Source organism: Peromyscus eremicus, chromosome 6, assembly GCF_949786415.1.
Source record: "Peromyscus eremicus chromosome 6, PerEre_H2_v1, whole genome shotgun sequence".
Lineage (NCBI taxonomy): Eukaryota > Metazoa > Chordata > Mammalia > Rodentia > Cricetidae > Peromyscus > Peromyscus eremicus.
The window spans coordinates 57,126,499-57,144,918 of record NC_081421.1 but is presented as its reverse complement, the minus strand read 5'-3'; the positions used below and the strand labels follow the sequence as shown (position 1 = coordinate 57,144,918).

The following is an 18,420-nucleotide window of genomic DNA, read 5'->3' as shown; positions in this document are numbered from 1 at the left end:
TCACTTCAGGGAGCTCTGGGAAAGTTTGCTTTGGTGATTTCTGGCATATTTTAAAAATCGAAATCGAAAAGACGTGGCATTAGTTAATTGAACATTGGTTAGTTTTTCTGTTTGAAGTTATTTCATCTGGTTTGTATGCTGTTTTTTTTTGTTTGTTTTGTTTTGTTTTGGTTTCCATGACCAGTACAGTTTACATTCAAGAACAGGCCTCTTGAAGGTCTCCTATGTACCGAGTATACTTTTTCAAGTGTTTGGGAGTTAAAGATAAACAGAGCATTGTTTGTTTCTTTCCTTGAGAGGTCAGAGTGCAGTAAGAAGATAGATGCATCAATTCTATGCATATGCTGTTTGGGGATAAAGGGAAGGGTGCAGCTTCTGCTCCCCTGACTTGTTTCTGGGCAGTGCAAGAAGCCTCCAGATGAGCAGGCATTTTTTAGAAAAGAAGCATAGTGGTGGGTTAATAGCAGGTAACTCTGGTAAGGTTTGATTTAATGATTTCTGGCAGATTTTAAGAAGAATTGAAGAAATTGAGATGTGGCATTAGTTAATTGAGCTTTCATTCATCTTTCTGTTTTAAAAATAATCACAGTATGGTTTTCTTGGCTGTACTTGCTTTTCCTCTGAGCAAGTAATTTTTCCAGATAATTCTAGTTTGTAGAAACATTTTATGTGTCAGCATTCATGTTTTTAATGCCACTGTTTTTCTCAGTATTTAATCTGCAACTGAGAAGTATTGTATCTTTGATTTGATTTGAAATGACACGTAGGGTTTTTTATTTTTTCTAATTGTTCAATGGAACTTTGTAAATATTTTATTTTCTATCTTCACATGTAAATTAGGTTTTGGTTTCTCTATGTCACACAACTTTAGTTAGCTGCTGAGGGAAAAAAGTATCACTTGTGAGTTTTTATCTGAAAGATGATTGATGCTTTTTTTCTCATGAGCTATTATTTCCAGATTGATGGGCAAATTATAAAACATAAGCAGGATTTTAGATTTAGACAATTTGTCAATAAAATATTTTGAAATATAAAACTTTAGTTTTTTATTAAAATAATTTTAATAGATATTTAAGCTAAATATGAAATATTGGTTATGTTACAATGGAACTTTTCATTATAAATAGAAGAAAATACTTTCAGAATGTATTCCTTCTAGATTTAAGTAGAGATTTCCATACTATCTCAGGCTGATACTTAAAGAATAGAAAAGTTGAGTTTGTTTTAAAATTCACCTAAATGAGAAGTAGCCATCAGTTTTAACATTTTCAGTTTTAACATTTTTACACAATTCACTTTCACATGACCAAATGATAAGACCAAAATTCCATTAACTCAACTATGTGTCTTTGACCCTTGAAGGAGGGATTAGTTCTTTTGGAATGTATTTATATATTCCAATTGGAATTTCCTTTTTCTTTAAGATTATTTGATGACCTCATATTCATCATAATTCTCATCTTGATAGCACTTATTTTAATTAATGGGCCACAAATACTATGCATTGAATGTGAATGGAGCGGCTTAAAGGCGGGCTAAAATGAAAGCACAAGTACCGTACTGTACTGTTTAAGCATTGACACTGGGAATGTAAATGGGATATGAGTCATTTAGGCTTTAGACTTCAGTACCTTCACCCCTGAAATGTCAGGGTAATTTTAATTTGATGGGTTCTAGGATTTTTTTTTTTTTTTGAGATGTTGTCTCACTCTGTAGCTCTGGCTAGCCTATGTTATAGACCAGGTTGGTCTTGAACTCAAAAGAGATACTCCTGTCTCTCCTTCTTGAGTGTTGGGATTAAAGGAGTCACCACACCTGGTTTCTGAGGATTCTTTTTATCTCACAAATTTATAGTTTTGCTTAAATTATTAAAGGGCATGTTCAAGTATGGGTACAACTAAAATTATTACTTTTGCATATTTATATCTGCCAACATACATATTTGGGTTCTGATAATATCAAATCAGGAGCTTCTTTTCTAAGAATTACCCTTTATCAGCATACTATTTCTTTATATAATTCAAAGCTTATGTATGTGTGTGTGTGTATATATATACATTTTTTTTAGAAAGGGCCTCACCTGTGTAACTCTGACTGTCCTGGAACACACTGTGTAGATCAGGATGGCCCCAGACTCAGAAATCTGCCTGCCTCTGCCTCCTGTATGCTGCGATTTATATATTTTTCATAGCTGAACAACAGTTTGGAAAAGTGAAAGAGTCAGTCATGCATCTCCTTTGTGATGGCACATCCTTTTGGTTATTTTATTTTCTGAATTTTCCTGTAAATTATAGTCAAACCAAGATTGTAAATTCCGTAAAACATTTAGAAGTTCAGAAACATTTTTGCAACAGGATCTGTAAAACTACTGATATGTGTTAAAGTATATTAGGCCAATATTTGTTCCATAGTTATATTTATTAACTGCTTAAAGTTAATACCTGTAGCTTAAAGTTAATAATCCTTATAATTTTGCTTATAAATTAAATTAGCTTGATCCTTTATGGTATAATTTCTTAGTATCTTTGTGTGTTGGGGTCTCTGCAACCATCATGGCCATCAGATTAACAATCCATAGGAGGCAAGAAATGTTCAACATGATTAGGTAGTGTGCTTTGGTTCAGACTTTGGGAGTCTGACTCCAAGCAGTTGTTTGTTTGTTTGTTTGTTTGTTTGTTTTTTAAGGCACATTTAAACACAGGAGAGTTTCGTGAAAAATTTCCTGGTGATAATTCACTCAATCCTGTGTGCACAATAAAGCTTAAGATGTGACTACATTGAAACTCTTTATGAAGTACATGTGATATCTTCCATAAAGATGGGTTCTATAAATTAACTACATGTGACACCTTCCAAAAAGAAAAGTTCTATAGATTGGAAAAGCTCACAATAAGGATCTGGGAGAGGTTGCAGGCCACATAGATAGTGCCAGTGTCACCAGACTGTAAAACATGACCAGTACCAGTCTTTGGGATAGATAACAAGTTGTGCATCCGCCTTTTAAAGGAAAAATCCTGTGTGTTTAAGTTTAAAATTCTTGTGTGTACAAGAACTTCTGTGCCTCCCATACCTTTTTCTAATATATTTCTAAAATTCATTCTTTAATATATTCATTAGTAGCTATTTTATATCGATAATTGATTTTCTAATTTGGTCATTTAACTCATATTTTAAACAATGGTTTTAAATTTTCCCCTCATATTAAATATTCAAGTATATTATAACACATGGTGGATGTTAGTAGCAATTCATAGTTCTGCCACATGGTGTCGCCTAAATACATGATTTAATGTAGCTTTAAAAGGAATTTTTTATGTTTTTATTTTAAGCTCCTGTTTTCTTTTTGGTTTTTGAGTCTGGGATACTAGTATGAAACATAGAAGATAGTTTTCTTCAGCCTTTCTTGCTTTTATTTTTGGTTAATTAGTATTTAATCTGCAACAACAGTTTATGCAGAGGTACTATAGTGTAGTGAATGAACTAGTGACTAGAGACAGATGTTCACAATAAGGATTTTTACTTACAAGAATTTATTTCGTTATTCCTTTTTTCTTCTTGTTGAGGCAAGGTCTCATGAATCCCAGGCTGACCTCAAACTTGCTATTTATTTGAGGCAGGCCTTAAATGTCTGGTCCTTTTGCCTCCACCCCCAAATGCTGGGCTTATGGGTGTTTGTTACTATGTTCATCCATTTTGTGCTTCTAATATTCTAAAATTATTTCGTATACCTTTGCTTATAGATATTTTCTTAAAATCAGATAAACTCTTAGTAGCTAATATCTAATATAGCATCAATCCTAGAACTTACCTTTCTTGTAGAGGTGTCCTCTGTCTAGTCTCTGGTAGCATGTTACCTCAAGAATAGTAGATTTGTCTTTAAGCTTAAAAAAGGAAGTACAGTTGTTTCAAACCTTAGTCATCTCAATCAGAAGTTTTCAGAAACGAGAATATTAGTAACTACTTGGGTGTTTTTGCTCTTTAAAATGGTTATTATTGGGTAGACTTGTATTAATTACATGTGGCCCCGTTTGTCTCCTAGAAAGTTATACTTGAACTATAATACCTGCAATTTTATTTTTATTTAGGTAATAGCTCATATTTTAAGGAAATGAATTGTTGGATAACTCAATATAACCCATTATGTATTGATTTGATCCAGTAGTCCTAGCATTTATACCACACTGATAATATAATTTGTTTATAATTTAGACTAACAAGTCTATAGGACAGGGGCAGGAATGATGGCTCAGAAGTAAAGTGTGCTTGCTGCTCTTCCAGAGGACTCCCAGGCTTTTATCCTCAGAACCCATATCAGGTGGCTCACAGCAACTCTGGAGATCCTTCATCACCTTCTGACTTCCAAGGACACTGCGCTCATATGCACAGATCCACACATACACATATAATTTTAAAAATTAAAATCTTAAAATATCATATTAGACTGGGACTAGGTGTATAGCTTAGTTGTAGCCTTCATTGTTAGTATCGTTGTCTACTGCACAATGCCCTTCTTCCCAGAAAAAAAGTGTGTAGGTACACAATCATTGCAAAACATTAGCTGATTGTAGTTGTATTGCCTGAAAATTTGGTAATTGTTTATTAAACCAGCCTTTTGTTGTGTGTTTAAAATAATGTAACTTGGGGCTTGAGTGCTCTCTTATGAGAGCTGGTCTTACAGAGGAACTGGGTTTGTTTTCCATGTGGAAGCTCAGCCATCTGCAGCTCCAGTCCCAGTAGAAAACAGCTAGCCCTCCTGCACTGTATAGGCAATAGGTTTGCATCTAGCACACAGACCGTGAAGGTCAACACTTACAGAAAATAAAAGAAGATAACATTTTAAAAATAAATAACTGGTTGAAGCACAAATCTAATTAATCTTATCATTAAAAGCCAGGAGTCAGATATCTTGGTAAAAACCTGAAAGATCAGAGAAGCAGCCACAGTTGCTTCCTACCTCTCTTGTTCCTCTGACCAAAATGGCTGAGATGCTGTGTCTGCCATGCCTTATCACTTCCTGTCTCCTCTCTGTACAGACCTCCAGACCTCTATGGTTAACTAGTGGCCAGCTCCACCTTCTGACTAGCAAGTTTTATTTGTCAGAACACAAAATATTCACACATTTCCCCCTTTTTGTCTAATAAAACGCTAAGGTTTTAACTAACATAGAAAAGGTATATAAATAAGTATAATAACTATATACAAATATATACATGGAATAATTGCATTAACAATGTCTAGCCCATTAGCATTTGACAAATTAGGATAAAATACTCCATTATCTATCCTATCTTGGTGAGTCCAAAGTGTTGTACCTAATTCACTTTCTAGCCTAACTTGCATTACCAACCCAAAACTATCTTTTTATGTCTCTCAAACTTATATACTTTACACCTCCTTTGTGAGTTTCTTTTCTGAATTTGTTAACAAGGAAAACTATAACTATCTAGTCTTCATCTCCATCAGAGACCTGAGAAGGATATGATATTACCCGATTAAGCAGGAAGTGCAGAGCAAACAACTGCCAAAATTAAGAAATGACAGAAATGGCTGCCTGGACAGTCACCCAAGATTCCTCTGTAACTTTGAGGCAGCCATCTTTGGCCTGCAGGCCTAGAATATCTGGCAGATTTTTCTGTGAAGTAGGATTTTTAAAGGACTGTCCCACCTTGTCTTGGCAAGGATTGGCAGTCCTTTCTTTTGTGTCCTGCTTATCCAATTTGTACAGCATACTGTCAGCAGTCGAGGCAAAGGTAGTTTCTTGCCCAGTGGCTAAATTTTGCCACAAAGAAAGTAAACTCCATGTGGAGTTTCTTTGATGCCCATCATCTTCTCTGAAGTATATTGCTGCTGTCAGGAGCAGACATGTCTCATTGTCATAAAAAAGAACCTTATGCTATTAAAACATCTTAAATTCCATATGCTGTAGGTCTCTGAAGTGTGTGAAGATCAGCTGGGTGGTGGCGGCGCATGCCTTTAATCCCATCACTCAGGAGGCAGAGGCAGGGGGATCTCTGTGAGTTCAAGCCAGCCTAGTCTACAGAGTGATTCCTAGGACCACTAGGACTGTTTTACAGAGAAAACCTGTCTTGAAAAACCATTAAAATAAAATTAAAAACAACCAACCAAACAAATACCTCAAATGCCATATTCTGTAGGTCTCTGAAGTGTTTGAAGACCACCTGTCTATCTAAAATAAATCTGTTTGACCTTGAAAACATACCTAACATGACTACAAGTTTGATTGTAATAGGTGACTATTAACCTGAATTTCTTTAGTGTCCTAAATAGTTTTAATAACTTTCAAGGACTAGAAATTTATATTACATTGTTAAGTGAGCTGTATAGGTATAATATCTTGAACAAGAGTAGAAATGTATTTACAGTGTGTGCTAATAAAAATAACCTTACATTTGCATCAATATACAAAAATATCTTAAGATTAAAAAATATATACAGTATAACAGAAATAACCTTACATTTGTGTCAGTATACAAAAGTATCTTAAGAGTAAAAACATATATACAGTATAACAGAAATAACCTCAAATTTGCATCAATATACAAAAATCAATATCAATGTAAAATATTTAAGATGAATAGTTGCTTTTTTGGTTTAAAAATAGATTCAGTAATCTACATTTTTATCCTATCATTTCTATATTCCCCCTTTTTCTTTTCAGAACAAGATCCCTGAATCTAATTTCCTTCAGATTTTTTTCCTGATCATTACCAATAACAACTTGTAACCAACCCCCCTAAATGATGACAAATAACTATAACCCACTGAACAACCAAAAACCGCCCACCCCACCTCTTGGGAATGTGAGTGTTGTGTTCTTAAAATTACTTCCTGCTGTCCGGGGGCAACAGCATCTGTAGGGGATCCTGGAAAAAAAATTGGAATAATTGTCAAGTCCTGGGAAAGCTAGCTAAATCATTGCATTAGCCACCTTGAAATTGTCCTGAGTAGTTCGTAGTCCAAAGCCAATCTTTGGGTGGTATTTGTCAGCTTAGGGGCATTACCATAGTCCTGGTGGAATCATTGTTGTGGGGCCCCATCCTCCTTTTAGAGACCTCAGAGGTCACTGTTAGGCATGGTCATGGTTCACTGCAGAAAACTTAAACATTTTAAATGTCATATGCAGCAGATCTCAAAGAAGTTAAAAGACCATAATTTGTTAGGTATATCCAGAGTACAAAAACTTAATTCCTAGTTACCTGATAGAGAATCAAACCAGAAATCACGTACGGGAAGCTAGATGAAACCTTTTTCTAGAATTAGTTAGTATTCTATGTGACCATTAATATCTTGACAAAAAAATTAAAACACACACACGCATACACACATATATAAATTTTTAGAAAATTTGAGATATTTATACCTTAAGAAAAGTGTTAAACAGTCAAAACCAAAGGATTATGAGATTAGTGGTAATAGAATAGTCCCTTAATTTTGGTTTTTATTTTCCTATATTAGGTGGCTCTTCTGACACAATACAGAGATTTTTGGATTTTCTTTTTAACAAGCATGCTTGGGTTTAGAGAAGGAGAGAGAGCTATACTCCAACTCCAAAGCCACCTTTAATTTTTAATTTAACTGGGACTATAAGAACTGTGGAAACAAACATTTGGGAAGATTTATGAAATTTTATCCTGTTGGAAATGTGATATACTAATAGGCCCATGTACTCTTTTTCTTGGCACATTTTCTCTGGATAATTCATCCTTTTTCTTCAGATGTGTCATTTGTCCAGTGGTCTTCAGATTCCTTAGCTGGATGCCTTTATTCTCCTATAAAGGCAAAAACAAAACCCTGCCCCAACCCTAACTTTGAGGAATTTCCCTTGTGGCAAGGTATATCTGATCAAATCAAAATTATTTATTAGTCTTATAAATTAGCTTAGATTAAATGGTTACATTGGTTGAGGACCTATCACCTCTTCTAATCTCTCTTGTTCAAATCTAATCTTTATCAATCTTAATGATATCCATAGCTTTTCTTCTGTGGAAACAAAAACAAAACCTCTTCCCCAACATAACACATATCCTGGTTTCCGTTCTGAGGTCATAACAACCTTAAAGTATACAGGCTGATTTAATTCCGTAGTTCTTTTTTTTTCCCTATTACTTAATGTCTTTCTGTAGTTGGTATTCCTTTCTCATTAGCATTTAGAATATTCAAAGTTAATAAAGCATTACGCAGTCTTTTCTCTGAGGGTCTTTATTACCCTTTCTGTTTATTAAACATATGTTTTTGAGTTCTATTAGATCTTTGTATAACTGCTTGTCCTATAGGATTGTGTGGTATACCTGTAATATGTTTTGTGTTGTAACATGCAAAATCTGTTTCATTTTACTAGAGACATATGCTGGAACATTGTTAGTCTTAATTTGTACAGGTATCCCCATGATGGCCATAATTTCTAACAAACGTGTGATTACAGAATCAGCCTTTTCAGAACTCAAAGTCATTGCCCACTGAAATCCCGAATATTTATCTATGGTGTGGTGTACATATTTTAATTTTCCAAACTGCAAAATGAAACACATCCATTTGCCAAATTTCATTTCTTTGAGTACCCTTTGGGCTACTTCCTGCAGGTAGTGGAGTTTGATTATACAAGGAACAAGTAGGACATTTCCTTATACTTTCCTTGGCTTGTTGCCAAGTGATAGAAAAATCTTTTTCCAAACCCTTGCTATTGATATTGTGTCTTTTTTTTTAAATGAAATTCTGAGGCTTCTAGCACATTTCCTACCAATAGTTGAACAATTTCATCATTACCTTGTGAAAAGAGGGCCTGGTAGACCCTAATGGGATATAATATGTGTTTTATATATAAGGGATGGATTTTTATTTCTGATTATTTCTTATAACTGAGTAAACAGCAATGTCAATTCTGTATCATCTAGCTCAGTTGGTAGAGCATGTGACTATTTCAGGATTGTGGGTTTGAGCCCCACATTTGGCATCAGATAAAGCATTATTCTAATTAATCTTATCAATAAAAACATGGAGCCAGATATCAAGGTTAAAAACCTGAAAGATCAGAGAAGCAGGGGAGCAGCTACAGTCACTTCCTACCTCTCTGGTTCCTCCATATCGCTTCCTCTCTCTTCTCTGTACAGACCTCCAGATGTCAATGGTTAACTAGTAGCTAGGCTCTGCCCTCTGACTCCAATCAAGCTTTATTTGTCAGAACACAAACAAAATATCACACAACAACTGGTTCTTTGTGTAGGGACTACACTTCATGTGGTTGACAAACATGAAGTAGTAAAAAATGTAAACCCAGGATATAGAACTTCAGCTTTTTTTTTTAATACGAGATGCCTATGGTTATTTTTACTTTTTCTGTCTTATGTTTTGATTGTTCTTTACTATATTTTAAGTGTGTTATATATTTTTCTCTTAACAGCTTTTTTTTTTTTTTTGGTAATCCTGTTTTGCTTACGGATTATTTTAAGACCATGAGCTTGTTAATTTATTTTTTCATATTAACTTTATTTCAGCAGTGCATGTTCATGTCTGCTTGTTTACTAGCCCAAACCATAAAAAAATGAATGTTGTAAAATTGATAGGATGTGTGTCATATATGTGGATAGCTTCCTTCCCTTCTGCTTTCCTTAATTTTTGGCTGGAGAGGGACCAATTCTGTACTTAAAAATTTATTAAAATTTAGTAATACAGAAGTCATAAGGTTCAGGTGAGCCATTGTGAACCTTTAGTAGACAAGTTTGAAATTGTGTATGACACTGAAAATTTGCAGAGAAATGTCTATTAATTTAATAGGATCTCACCCAAGGAGTAAAAGAATTTGATGGATTCTTTTGTATGAAATTTAGGTGTACCACGTATGAACATAATAATGATGCCAGAACATGGGAAAATTACACTTTTTCTTAAAATTTAAAGGGAAAGAGGAGAGTCAAGCAAAAATATGATTTTTATGATACGTAAAGTACTTCTGGTTCATAGGGGAATTACAAGTATGGAAAGGTTTTCCTGTTCTGTTTTTTGTTTTATGCGTGATTTACTTAGTATACGTGTTTTTGGTTCTTGTACTCAAATACATACAGGTAGGTGTCTGTCACTTCTCTCAATTATGTACCAGCATTAAAAAAAAAAAAAAAAACTTCTCTGATGTCTGTTTGGATGACAGAGCGATGGCTCAGAGGTTAAGAGTATTTATGCAGTCATGAGGACCAGAGTTGGGATTCCAGGATCCACATAATGAGCCTGATGTCCAGCATATACCTGTAACAGCTCTAAGGGACCTGTTACCCTCTTTTGGCCTGTTGTATGTACGCAGGCACATGTGTATGCTTATGCTTACACAAACACATAAAAAATTAAACTTTTAAAGGGGCTTTTCTACTTTTTCTTACTTGTTTCTTTTTGTGGTTTGTGCTGTAACCAGGGAATTGCTACATTAACTAACATTGGTTGAGGTGGATGGCCAGGCTCTTTCATAAATGTTCAGAGACTCAGAAAATAGCTTAGTGATGACAAGTACTCTGTTAGTGGAATAGGGAAATGATTCCATCTTCTTAGGCCTTTGACGTTTTATTTTCGGTTTTTTGAGTTTGAGATTCTGAAATTCTGAGTTTCATGTGATGAAAAATTTCTAGTCAACTCTATAGAGATATCTGAGGCATGAGTACATTAAGGCTACACAATCAATATATAATTGGATTCTTTAATTATATTTATTTGTCCTTGGATACATTTAAAAGCCATTTTAAAATATGTGAAACAGAAAATGTGTAGTTTTTAAACTGAAAAATTAAACAAGGGCAAAGTGATTAGGCAAATAAGGCCAAATAAAACTAAAAAATGTACTATAGGGCTATATAAATACATAGTAAAGCTCCTTTAAAAAGCAAGAATGATTAATAATCATAATTAAGTAGATCATGATTATTTTTAAAAATCAGGGTATGATTATGGGTTAGAGGGAGAATTTGAAAGAATATAAAAGGAACTTAGTCTTTGAAATTTTTGTATCTATGAGCATGAGTTTTCATTTTCTAAGTTACAGAACTTGCTCATCTTTATTATATACATTTCTCTGTATATTTTTATTGTTAGATAACTAAAGTGGCAAAGAATAAAAAAGTCAGCAAGCAACTGCTTGCATTGTTTTGTTTTATTTGTAAAGCAACTTCAGAACAATAGTCCCTTTGTTCTGCAAAGTAATTGAAAACAAAACAGGGAAGTTACATAATATCCAGACTAAATAACTGTATTCGGCTCAGAATATGTGGAGTGTTTGCTTTTGGGTACCATGGTCAAGTTAAGCACTGCCAATTCATGAGGCTCTGAAGACTATAATATGAAGCAGAGAATAGATAGTTGAAATATCCAAGACTTGTTCAGTCTGTAATTTCTGTACTTATACAGTTGCTATCTTCAGATGTCTGAAGAGTTGGCATGTGGAAGAAAGACTAAAATTTCAAAGTTCCAGCAAATGGAAGTAAGTATAATAGAGGAATGTTTTAGGAAGGTAGATGATGGCTTGATTCTAGAACTGTCTAAGGCTTTAAAATATTGAAGGCAAAGATACTGCTACAAAACTAATCCTTTAAGTAACTCATATTTTCAGTTTGTATTTCCTAAATAAACTTATGGAAGAAGGAGAGTGTGGTGTTTTGTGACAAGGTTTTGCCATGTAGCTCTGGTTGGCCTTGAACTCTGCTTCCCAAGTGCTGGGCTTAGAAACATGTGTCACTGTGCCTGGAAAGGTTTCATTTTCAGCAAAAGGTTAAATAATTTTCCTACTGTCTAAATATTATGCTCAGATCACAGGAACCACCATGGAGACAGAATCCCATATGTAAAAGCAAAGAGCCTTTATTTCAAGCTTGGAGCTGTCCAATGCAGCAGTGAGAGCAGAGAGTCCCAAGCTCAGTTGGGGTAGGGTTTTTTTTTTTTTTTTTTTTTTTTATCATAGCAGAGGTTGAGGTGAGGGGATTTCTAGGGACCCTGACTGGCTGACATTTGTCTAGGAGTATGTGTGAAAAGGAAATTGGTGTGTGCTAGGCTCAAGAACATCTAGTGATCTTATTTAATCTTATCTAATGATTGGAATGTTTGGGATGTCGGGTACTTTCCCTTAAATGCTGACCCATCTCTGGGTGGATCCCTGGGTGGTGTTAGCATGTGGCTCTTTCTGGATCTGGGTGTTGCCTGTCAGTAAGCTTGTCACAGCTGTGTCAGGGCCCCTAAGCCTGTCATGGCAGCTGTGTGGTCAAGCTGTTTTGGGCCCCCCATATAGGTACTTACATTGTTCGAATCTTAGATGGTCTTATTAATAAAAAACCCAGAGCCAGATACAGGGTGAAAGCTGAAAGATCAGAGAAGCAGAGCAGCTACAGCAGCCACAGCCAACCTATTACCTCATCAACTCAATGAATCCTCTGAGTCCTCACTTGAAAGGGTCTCAGCTGAACTGCTTAGTTCCTGTTTCCTCATGCCTTATATACCTTTCTCTGCCCATCTATGTCACTTCGTGGGATTAAAAGTGTGTGTGCTTCCCAGTACTGGGATTAAAGGTGTGTTGCCACCACTGCCTGGCTCTGTTTCCAGTGTGGCCTTGAACTCATGTCTGGATCTCTGCCTCCTGAGTGATAGGATTAAGTATGTGTGCCACCACTGTCTGGCCTCTATGTCTAATCTAGTGGCTGGCTCTGTCCTCCAATCCCCAAGGCAAGCTTTATTAGGGTACACCATATATCACCACATACTCATAATAATTAACTCCTAGTCTTTGTAACTTCACCACATAATTCCAATGAAAACCAGCATTTTTCTAATGTTAAACATCTGATAACAGATTGAGGACATCATGACCAAGGCAACTTTTACAAAAGAAAGCATTTAATTGGAGGCTTGCTTACAGTTTCAGAGAATTTGTACATTATCATGGCAGGGAGCTTGGTGGCATGCCTGGCACTGGAGAAGTATCTAAGAACTACATCCTGATCTGCTGACTGAGATAAAAAAAAAAAAATGAAAAACACTGGGCCTGGTATGAGCTTTTAAAAACCTCAGAGCCTACCCCTAGTGACATACTTCCCTCCTACAAGGCCATATTTCCTAATCCTTTTAAATAGTGCCACTCCCTAGCGACTAATCATTCAAATGTATGAGCCTCTGAGGGCATTCTTATTTAAACCACCACATTCTAATCCCTGGCCCCCATAGATTTGTAGCCATATAGTGCAAAAAATGCATTCAGTCCAACTTTAAAACTCTGAGACACTGTAAACCCCTATAAAATCAAAATCAGAGCCGGGCGGTGGTGGCGCACGCCTTTAATCCCAGCACTTGGGAGGCAGAGGCAGGTGGATCTTTGTGAGTTCGAGGCCAGCCTGGTCTACAGAGCGAGATCCAGGAAAAGGCGCAAAGCTACACAGAGAAACCCTGTCTCAAAAAACCAAAAAAAAAAAAAAAAAGCAGATCACATACTTCCAACATATAATGTCACTGAATATATATTAGCATTCTGAAAGGGAGGAAAGGGAGCATGGTGAGGAAATTCAGGACAAACTCCAAGTTCTGAATCTCCATGCCTTATGTCAGTGCTCTTCCAATCTCCAACTCTTCTGCTTTGTTGACTGCAACACACTTGTCTCTCTTGGGCTTGTTCCACACCCAGCCTGTCACTTTCCATGGCAGGTATCCCATGACTCTGGCATCTTTAACTCATCTTGAGGTTTCCAACATTATCCAGGTTTCACCTTCACAGATTCATGCAGTGGCCTCTCTGAGTCTGTGTGTGGGGACACCCCTGACACATGCCTGGCCTTAGTGGCTTTTCAGTGGCTTTCTTAGGCATAGAGGGAGATTCCACAAGCCCTTTCTTGTATCCTTGATTCTAAAGCCAGAAACACATGGACCAAGCTGACTTGTTCTACTGTTTGATATGGCTGGAACTTGTCCACCTTGTTTAATTACATTTGTATCAGCTTTCTGTTGTTAATAGCTTCCTTCACTGCTTAAGATTTTCTTTAATTCCTTTTCACAACTTGGAAGCTTAGCTGGGTGGGGTCTTAACCTGAGGTCACCACCCCCGTTAGTCCATTTATTGTCAGTAAACTTTTTATCTCCTTGAGTACTGGAACTCCTATCTTCTACATTACATTTCCTGGTGCTCCTTTTCTCCTCAAATTGTACATTTTGTGTTTTTCTTTGTCCAGTTTGCTCCTTTTCATTATGTATCTATGTAAGAGTGACTTCTAATAACCATTCAATACAGTCAGTACTAGGTTGCCTTGAAATCTGTGCCAAAGCCATTAAACCAAAATCCTTTTATTTAGCCTCAGGCAGGTTTTTAGTACAAGGGCAAAAAGTAATCTTATTCTTCGCAAAAATATCACAAGAATGGTGTCTCTAGGCCATTTAATAATAATATTCTTCCCCTCTGAGACTTCTTGAACTGGGCCTCCACAGTTCAAATTGCCATTAGCACTGTCTCCTATGCTACTACTACAAAGGCCCCTTACACCCCAATTAAAGCATCCAGCCACCTTCCTATTCCAGACTTCCAAAGTCTTCCATATTCCTCTAACAAACAGCATGTTAGGCCTGTCTGAGAACTACACCACTCTGAAACAAACTTCTGTCGTATTCACTATTGTATTGCTCTGAAGAGACATCATGACCAAGGCAACTCTTATAAAAGAAAGCATTTAATTGGGTGCTTGCTTCTCGTTTCAAAGATTTAGTCCGTTATCATAATGATGGGAAGCATGGCAGCATGCATGGCACTGGAGAAGTAGCTGAGAGCTACATTCTGATCCACCAGCTGACAGAGAGAAAGCACTGAGCCTGGTATGGGCTTTTGAAAACCTCAAAGCCCACCCCAGAGACACATTTCTTTCTTCAAGGCCACACCTTCTAACCCTTTCAAATAGTGCCATACCCTGGTAAGTAAGCATTCAAATTTATGTGCCTATGGGGGCCATCTTATTCAAGCCACCACAGTGGACTTGGGGACAACTGGCTGAATCCAAAATGAATCATTGCATGGTGGAACATTTTGAGCATACCTTGTTACAAACTAGCCTTGGGGTTTAAAGTTTGTAGGATCCTTGCCAGTCAGTCCCATATATATCAGGATAGCAAACAGTAGTTCTTTTCCTGTTCAGATGCAAGACATATTTCATGGTCTCTGGTTTGGTACTTGGAGTATATCCTTTGGTTATGTTGTGTCTCTATACATACAACCATATGAATTATCAGTGTAAGTATGTTTAACTACTTTTTATTATTGTTGCTCAAGAACCTACCATGGCTTTGCTATTTTAGTGTAAGTATTATGAAGTCTGATTCTAGTTCAAATGCTCTATCATTTGGTGTCACCCTCCCCACCCTCCCCTGGATGTGTACCTGCTGCTTTGATCATCTCGACACATCATCATCATCACACTGTTGGTAGTGCTGCTCGCTCTGCTTGGAATGTTCTGCTTACCTTCCTTTGCTTTGCTCTTTGCATTAAGCCTCTTTGGGACATCATAACAGAAAATGATTTGTTTTATATTATAATATCAGGCTACAGTTTAATACAGGAATTTTATGTGATTCTTAATTTGCTATTGGTGTATTTTATGATTTTTTTAAACATTATCTTGATGTATAGTTCACGCTGGCCTTTGAACTCACTATGTATCCCAGGTTAGCCTTGCCTCAAACTTGTAATCTTGCCTCCACTTCTGAGTGCTAGATTTATCATCATGTACCACAATACTTTCCTATTTACTGTTAGACAGTTTTGATCCATAAAGATTTAAAAAGTTAATGGATTTTGTATCTAGAGAATTGATTGTTTCTGTGCCCTTCCTTGTATAGGTGAGTGCTTGTCATTTATTACTCCTTTGCTTTTCAAATTTAAAGTGATAAGTATATTTTAAGGTTAAAAGAGTCTAAGGAAAATCAATTTGGATTGTGCTCTGGGTAGAAAGAAGAAAGAATTGAAAAAGAAATATTCGTGATATGGAGTTTGCAGGCACAGACACAGGAACATTTTAATTATGAATCGCGGTGAATGGGTGGCTGATACTGAGTGAAGTGTGTATTCCACTGAAGTAGAAATTCTATCAGCATATAATTTTCATAGTGATCATAAAATGGGTGTTTCAGTTATTAGCAACCTTTAACTTTCTGAAGCATGTGGATTGGGATGTGCGTATATTATATATAAAATGGACATAAATAATTTGTATATTGGGAGTACAGGGGATTATGGTTGTACTAGTTTTTAAAGCATCTGAGGAAACATGTTTAATCTAGGTCAACAGATGTAGTCTAGAATAATATTAGGTCATTTAATACGTAGATTTATAATAAATTAATTGCATATCTGTGTTGTGTGTATATGGCTGGCTGTGTGCATGAAGTGTGTGTGTGTGTGTGTGTGTGTGTGTGTGTGTGTGTGTGTGTGTGTGTGAAAGAGAGAGGGGGGAGAGGGAGGGAGGGAGAGAGAGAGGGAGGGAGAGAGGAGAACGTGCTTGAAGGCCAGAGGAACAAAACCAGAGCTAGGATCCTAAACAATGGTAGTTTATCTTTCTGCTACATGATACAAAATTTAAAAGAACACATGTAATGACTCTCATTTTTCAAAGAACAGGTCCGCTTCCTGTTTTTGACTACCTTTTATCCTGTTTTTGACTTTTTGACTTTTATTTTCCTTTTGACAGTCTCTTGTCTTGATTACTGAATGTTCTCTTTAAAATATTTCTCCGAATACGCTCATTAGCAATTGAAACTTTTAAAAAAGAAACAACCCCAATAACGTGAATTAAATTGGACCAGCACACTTGTAAATAGTACTCTTGGACTTGACATAAAAGTAAGACACTCCTTACTGTTTGTGGATTTCCTCTAAGAATTATCATTATCTTTTTTATGTTTATTACTTGTAATTGATGATGATTTAAATTTAAATTCCAGTATTTTTCTGTTTGACTTGTTTCATTGAAATTAAAGATTTAAACGAAATTACAAAACTCCAGTTGAGTAGGTAGCAGGGATGTTACAGAGGGAAGATAGTTTCTGTATTTTATAGTGTTTCCATTCCACACCTGTACTGAAAATAACCATTGGAGTTTTAATAGTCTTTTTTAGTTGGGATCTCTCTTACTTTGTGTTATCTGATTTTGATAACCTGTTAGAATCACTGGTTTTATATTTTGTAACAATATGTTAAGAATATTTTTATATCAATGGAAGGTGCCATATTCCCCAGTATTTTTACTTTTAATTTTACTTATTATTTACTACATATAAACTAAATATACAGACAGTGTCATCTTAGTGACATATGTATGTAGTCTACTGCCCACTTGAGGATGCTTTATTGTATTTTCCTCCAGACATTACCCTCTTTTTTTCCATAATTTAACCATTCTTATAGTGGTTAATTCTTTGTTTTTTGAAATCTATACATTTTATATACTTTGGTCTAGTTCTTTGTCATTATGATTCTGGAGATGATCCATGTGGTGTTGTGTAGCAGTTTTGTTCACTTGCTGTTACTTAATTTTTTATTCAAGACAGGGTCTCCTATGTATCAGGATGTCCTCATTGCTATGGAGCCAAGGATAACCCTGATTCTCCTGTCTCCACATCCTTAAATGTTGGGAGTACAGGCATGTACCACTATAGCTGTCTTATGTGGTGCTGAGGTTTGAACTCAAGGATTTATGCATGCTAGGCAAACGGTCTACCAACTGAGGCTCACCCCAGCCTATTTGCTGTTATGAATGCAAGCATCCCATTAAATTTTATGATTTGTTGACTCTATTGATGCTGTCAGTTTGGGACTTTTTGGGTAATAATGCCATGGTGATTCTTGTACATAGTATTTTTAGAGGTCATTTGCATTCAGCTTTGCTGAATATAGTAGGGTTATGTTTTTAAAATTTCAATGGACTATGATGAAGAGTTTTCCAAAGTGATTTTTTTCCAGTTTACACTTTGTTAACAGTATATGCAAATTCTAGTTGTTTCATAGCCTAGCCAATACTTTTAATATCAGTATTCTTAATTTTGAAAATTGTGGCTACATTATAGTGTGATCTCATTCAGAGTGTGTGTGTGTGTGTGTGTGTGTGTGTGTGTGTGTATGAATATGTGTATTTACTGCCAGACATTTTTGTAAGGATTATAGATTATTAAGTTATCCTCTTGAAGAAGTATGTTTCTGAAGACTGTGTCCCTTTAATCTGACACACTGGTTCTCAACCTTCCTATGCTGGGACACATTAATACAATTCCTCAGGTTTTGGTGACTCCAAACCATAACATTATTTTCATTGCTACTTTAGAACTGTAATTTTTTGGTTTTTGTTTTGTTTTGTTTTGTTTTTCGAGACAAAGTTTCTCTGTGTAGCTTCGCGCCTTTCCTGGAACGCACTC

The 18,420-nt window shown here is 35.9% G+C and overlaps 1 protein-coding gene across 8 annotated transcripts in view; it reads left to right on the top strand.

The window, feature by feature from the left end:
• Rbm46 (RNA binding motif protein 46) overlaps positions 1-18,420 on the top strand; it is a 49,385-nt gene that overhangs the window by 18,180 nt on the left and 12,785 nt on the right. Inside the window, exon 6 of one of the 8 annotated variants that reach the window (XM_059265533.1) lies at positions 5,927-6,127. The exons of the other annotated variants lie outside the window; for them this stretch is intronic. Coding sequence (XP_059121516.1) covers positions 5,927-5,934 — 8 coding nt within the window. The 3' untranslated portion in view covers positions 5,935-6,127. Of the gene's footprint in view, positions 1-5,926; positions 6,128-18,420 lie in introns of those variants that run through there. 8 annotated transcript variants of the gene reach the window in all.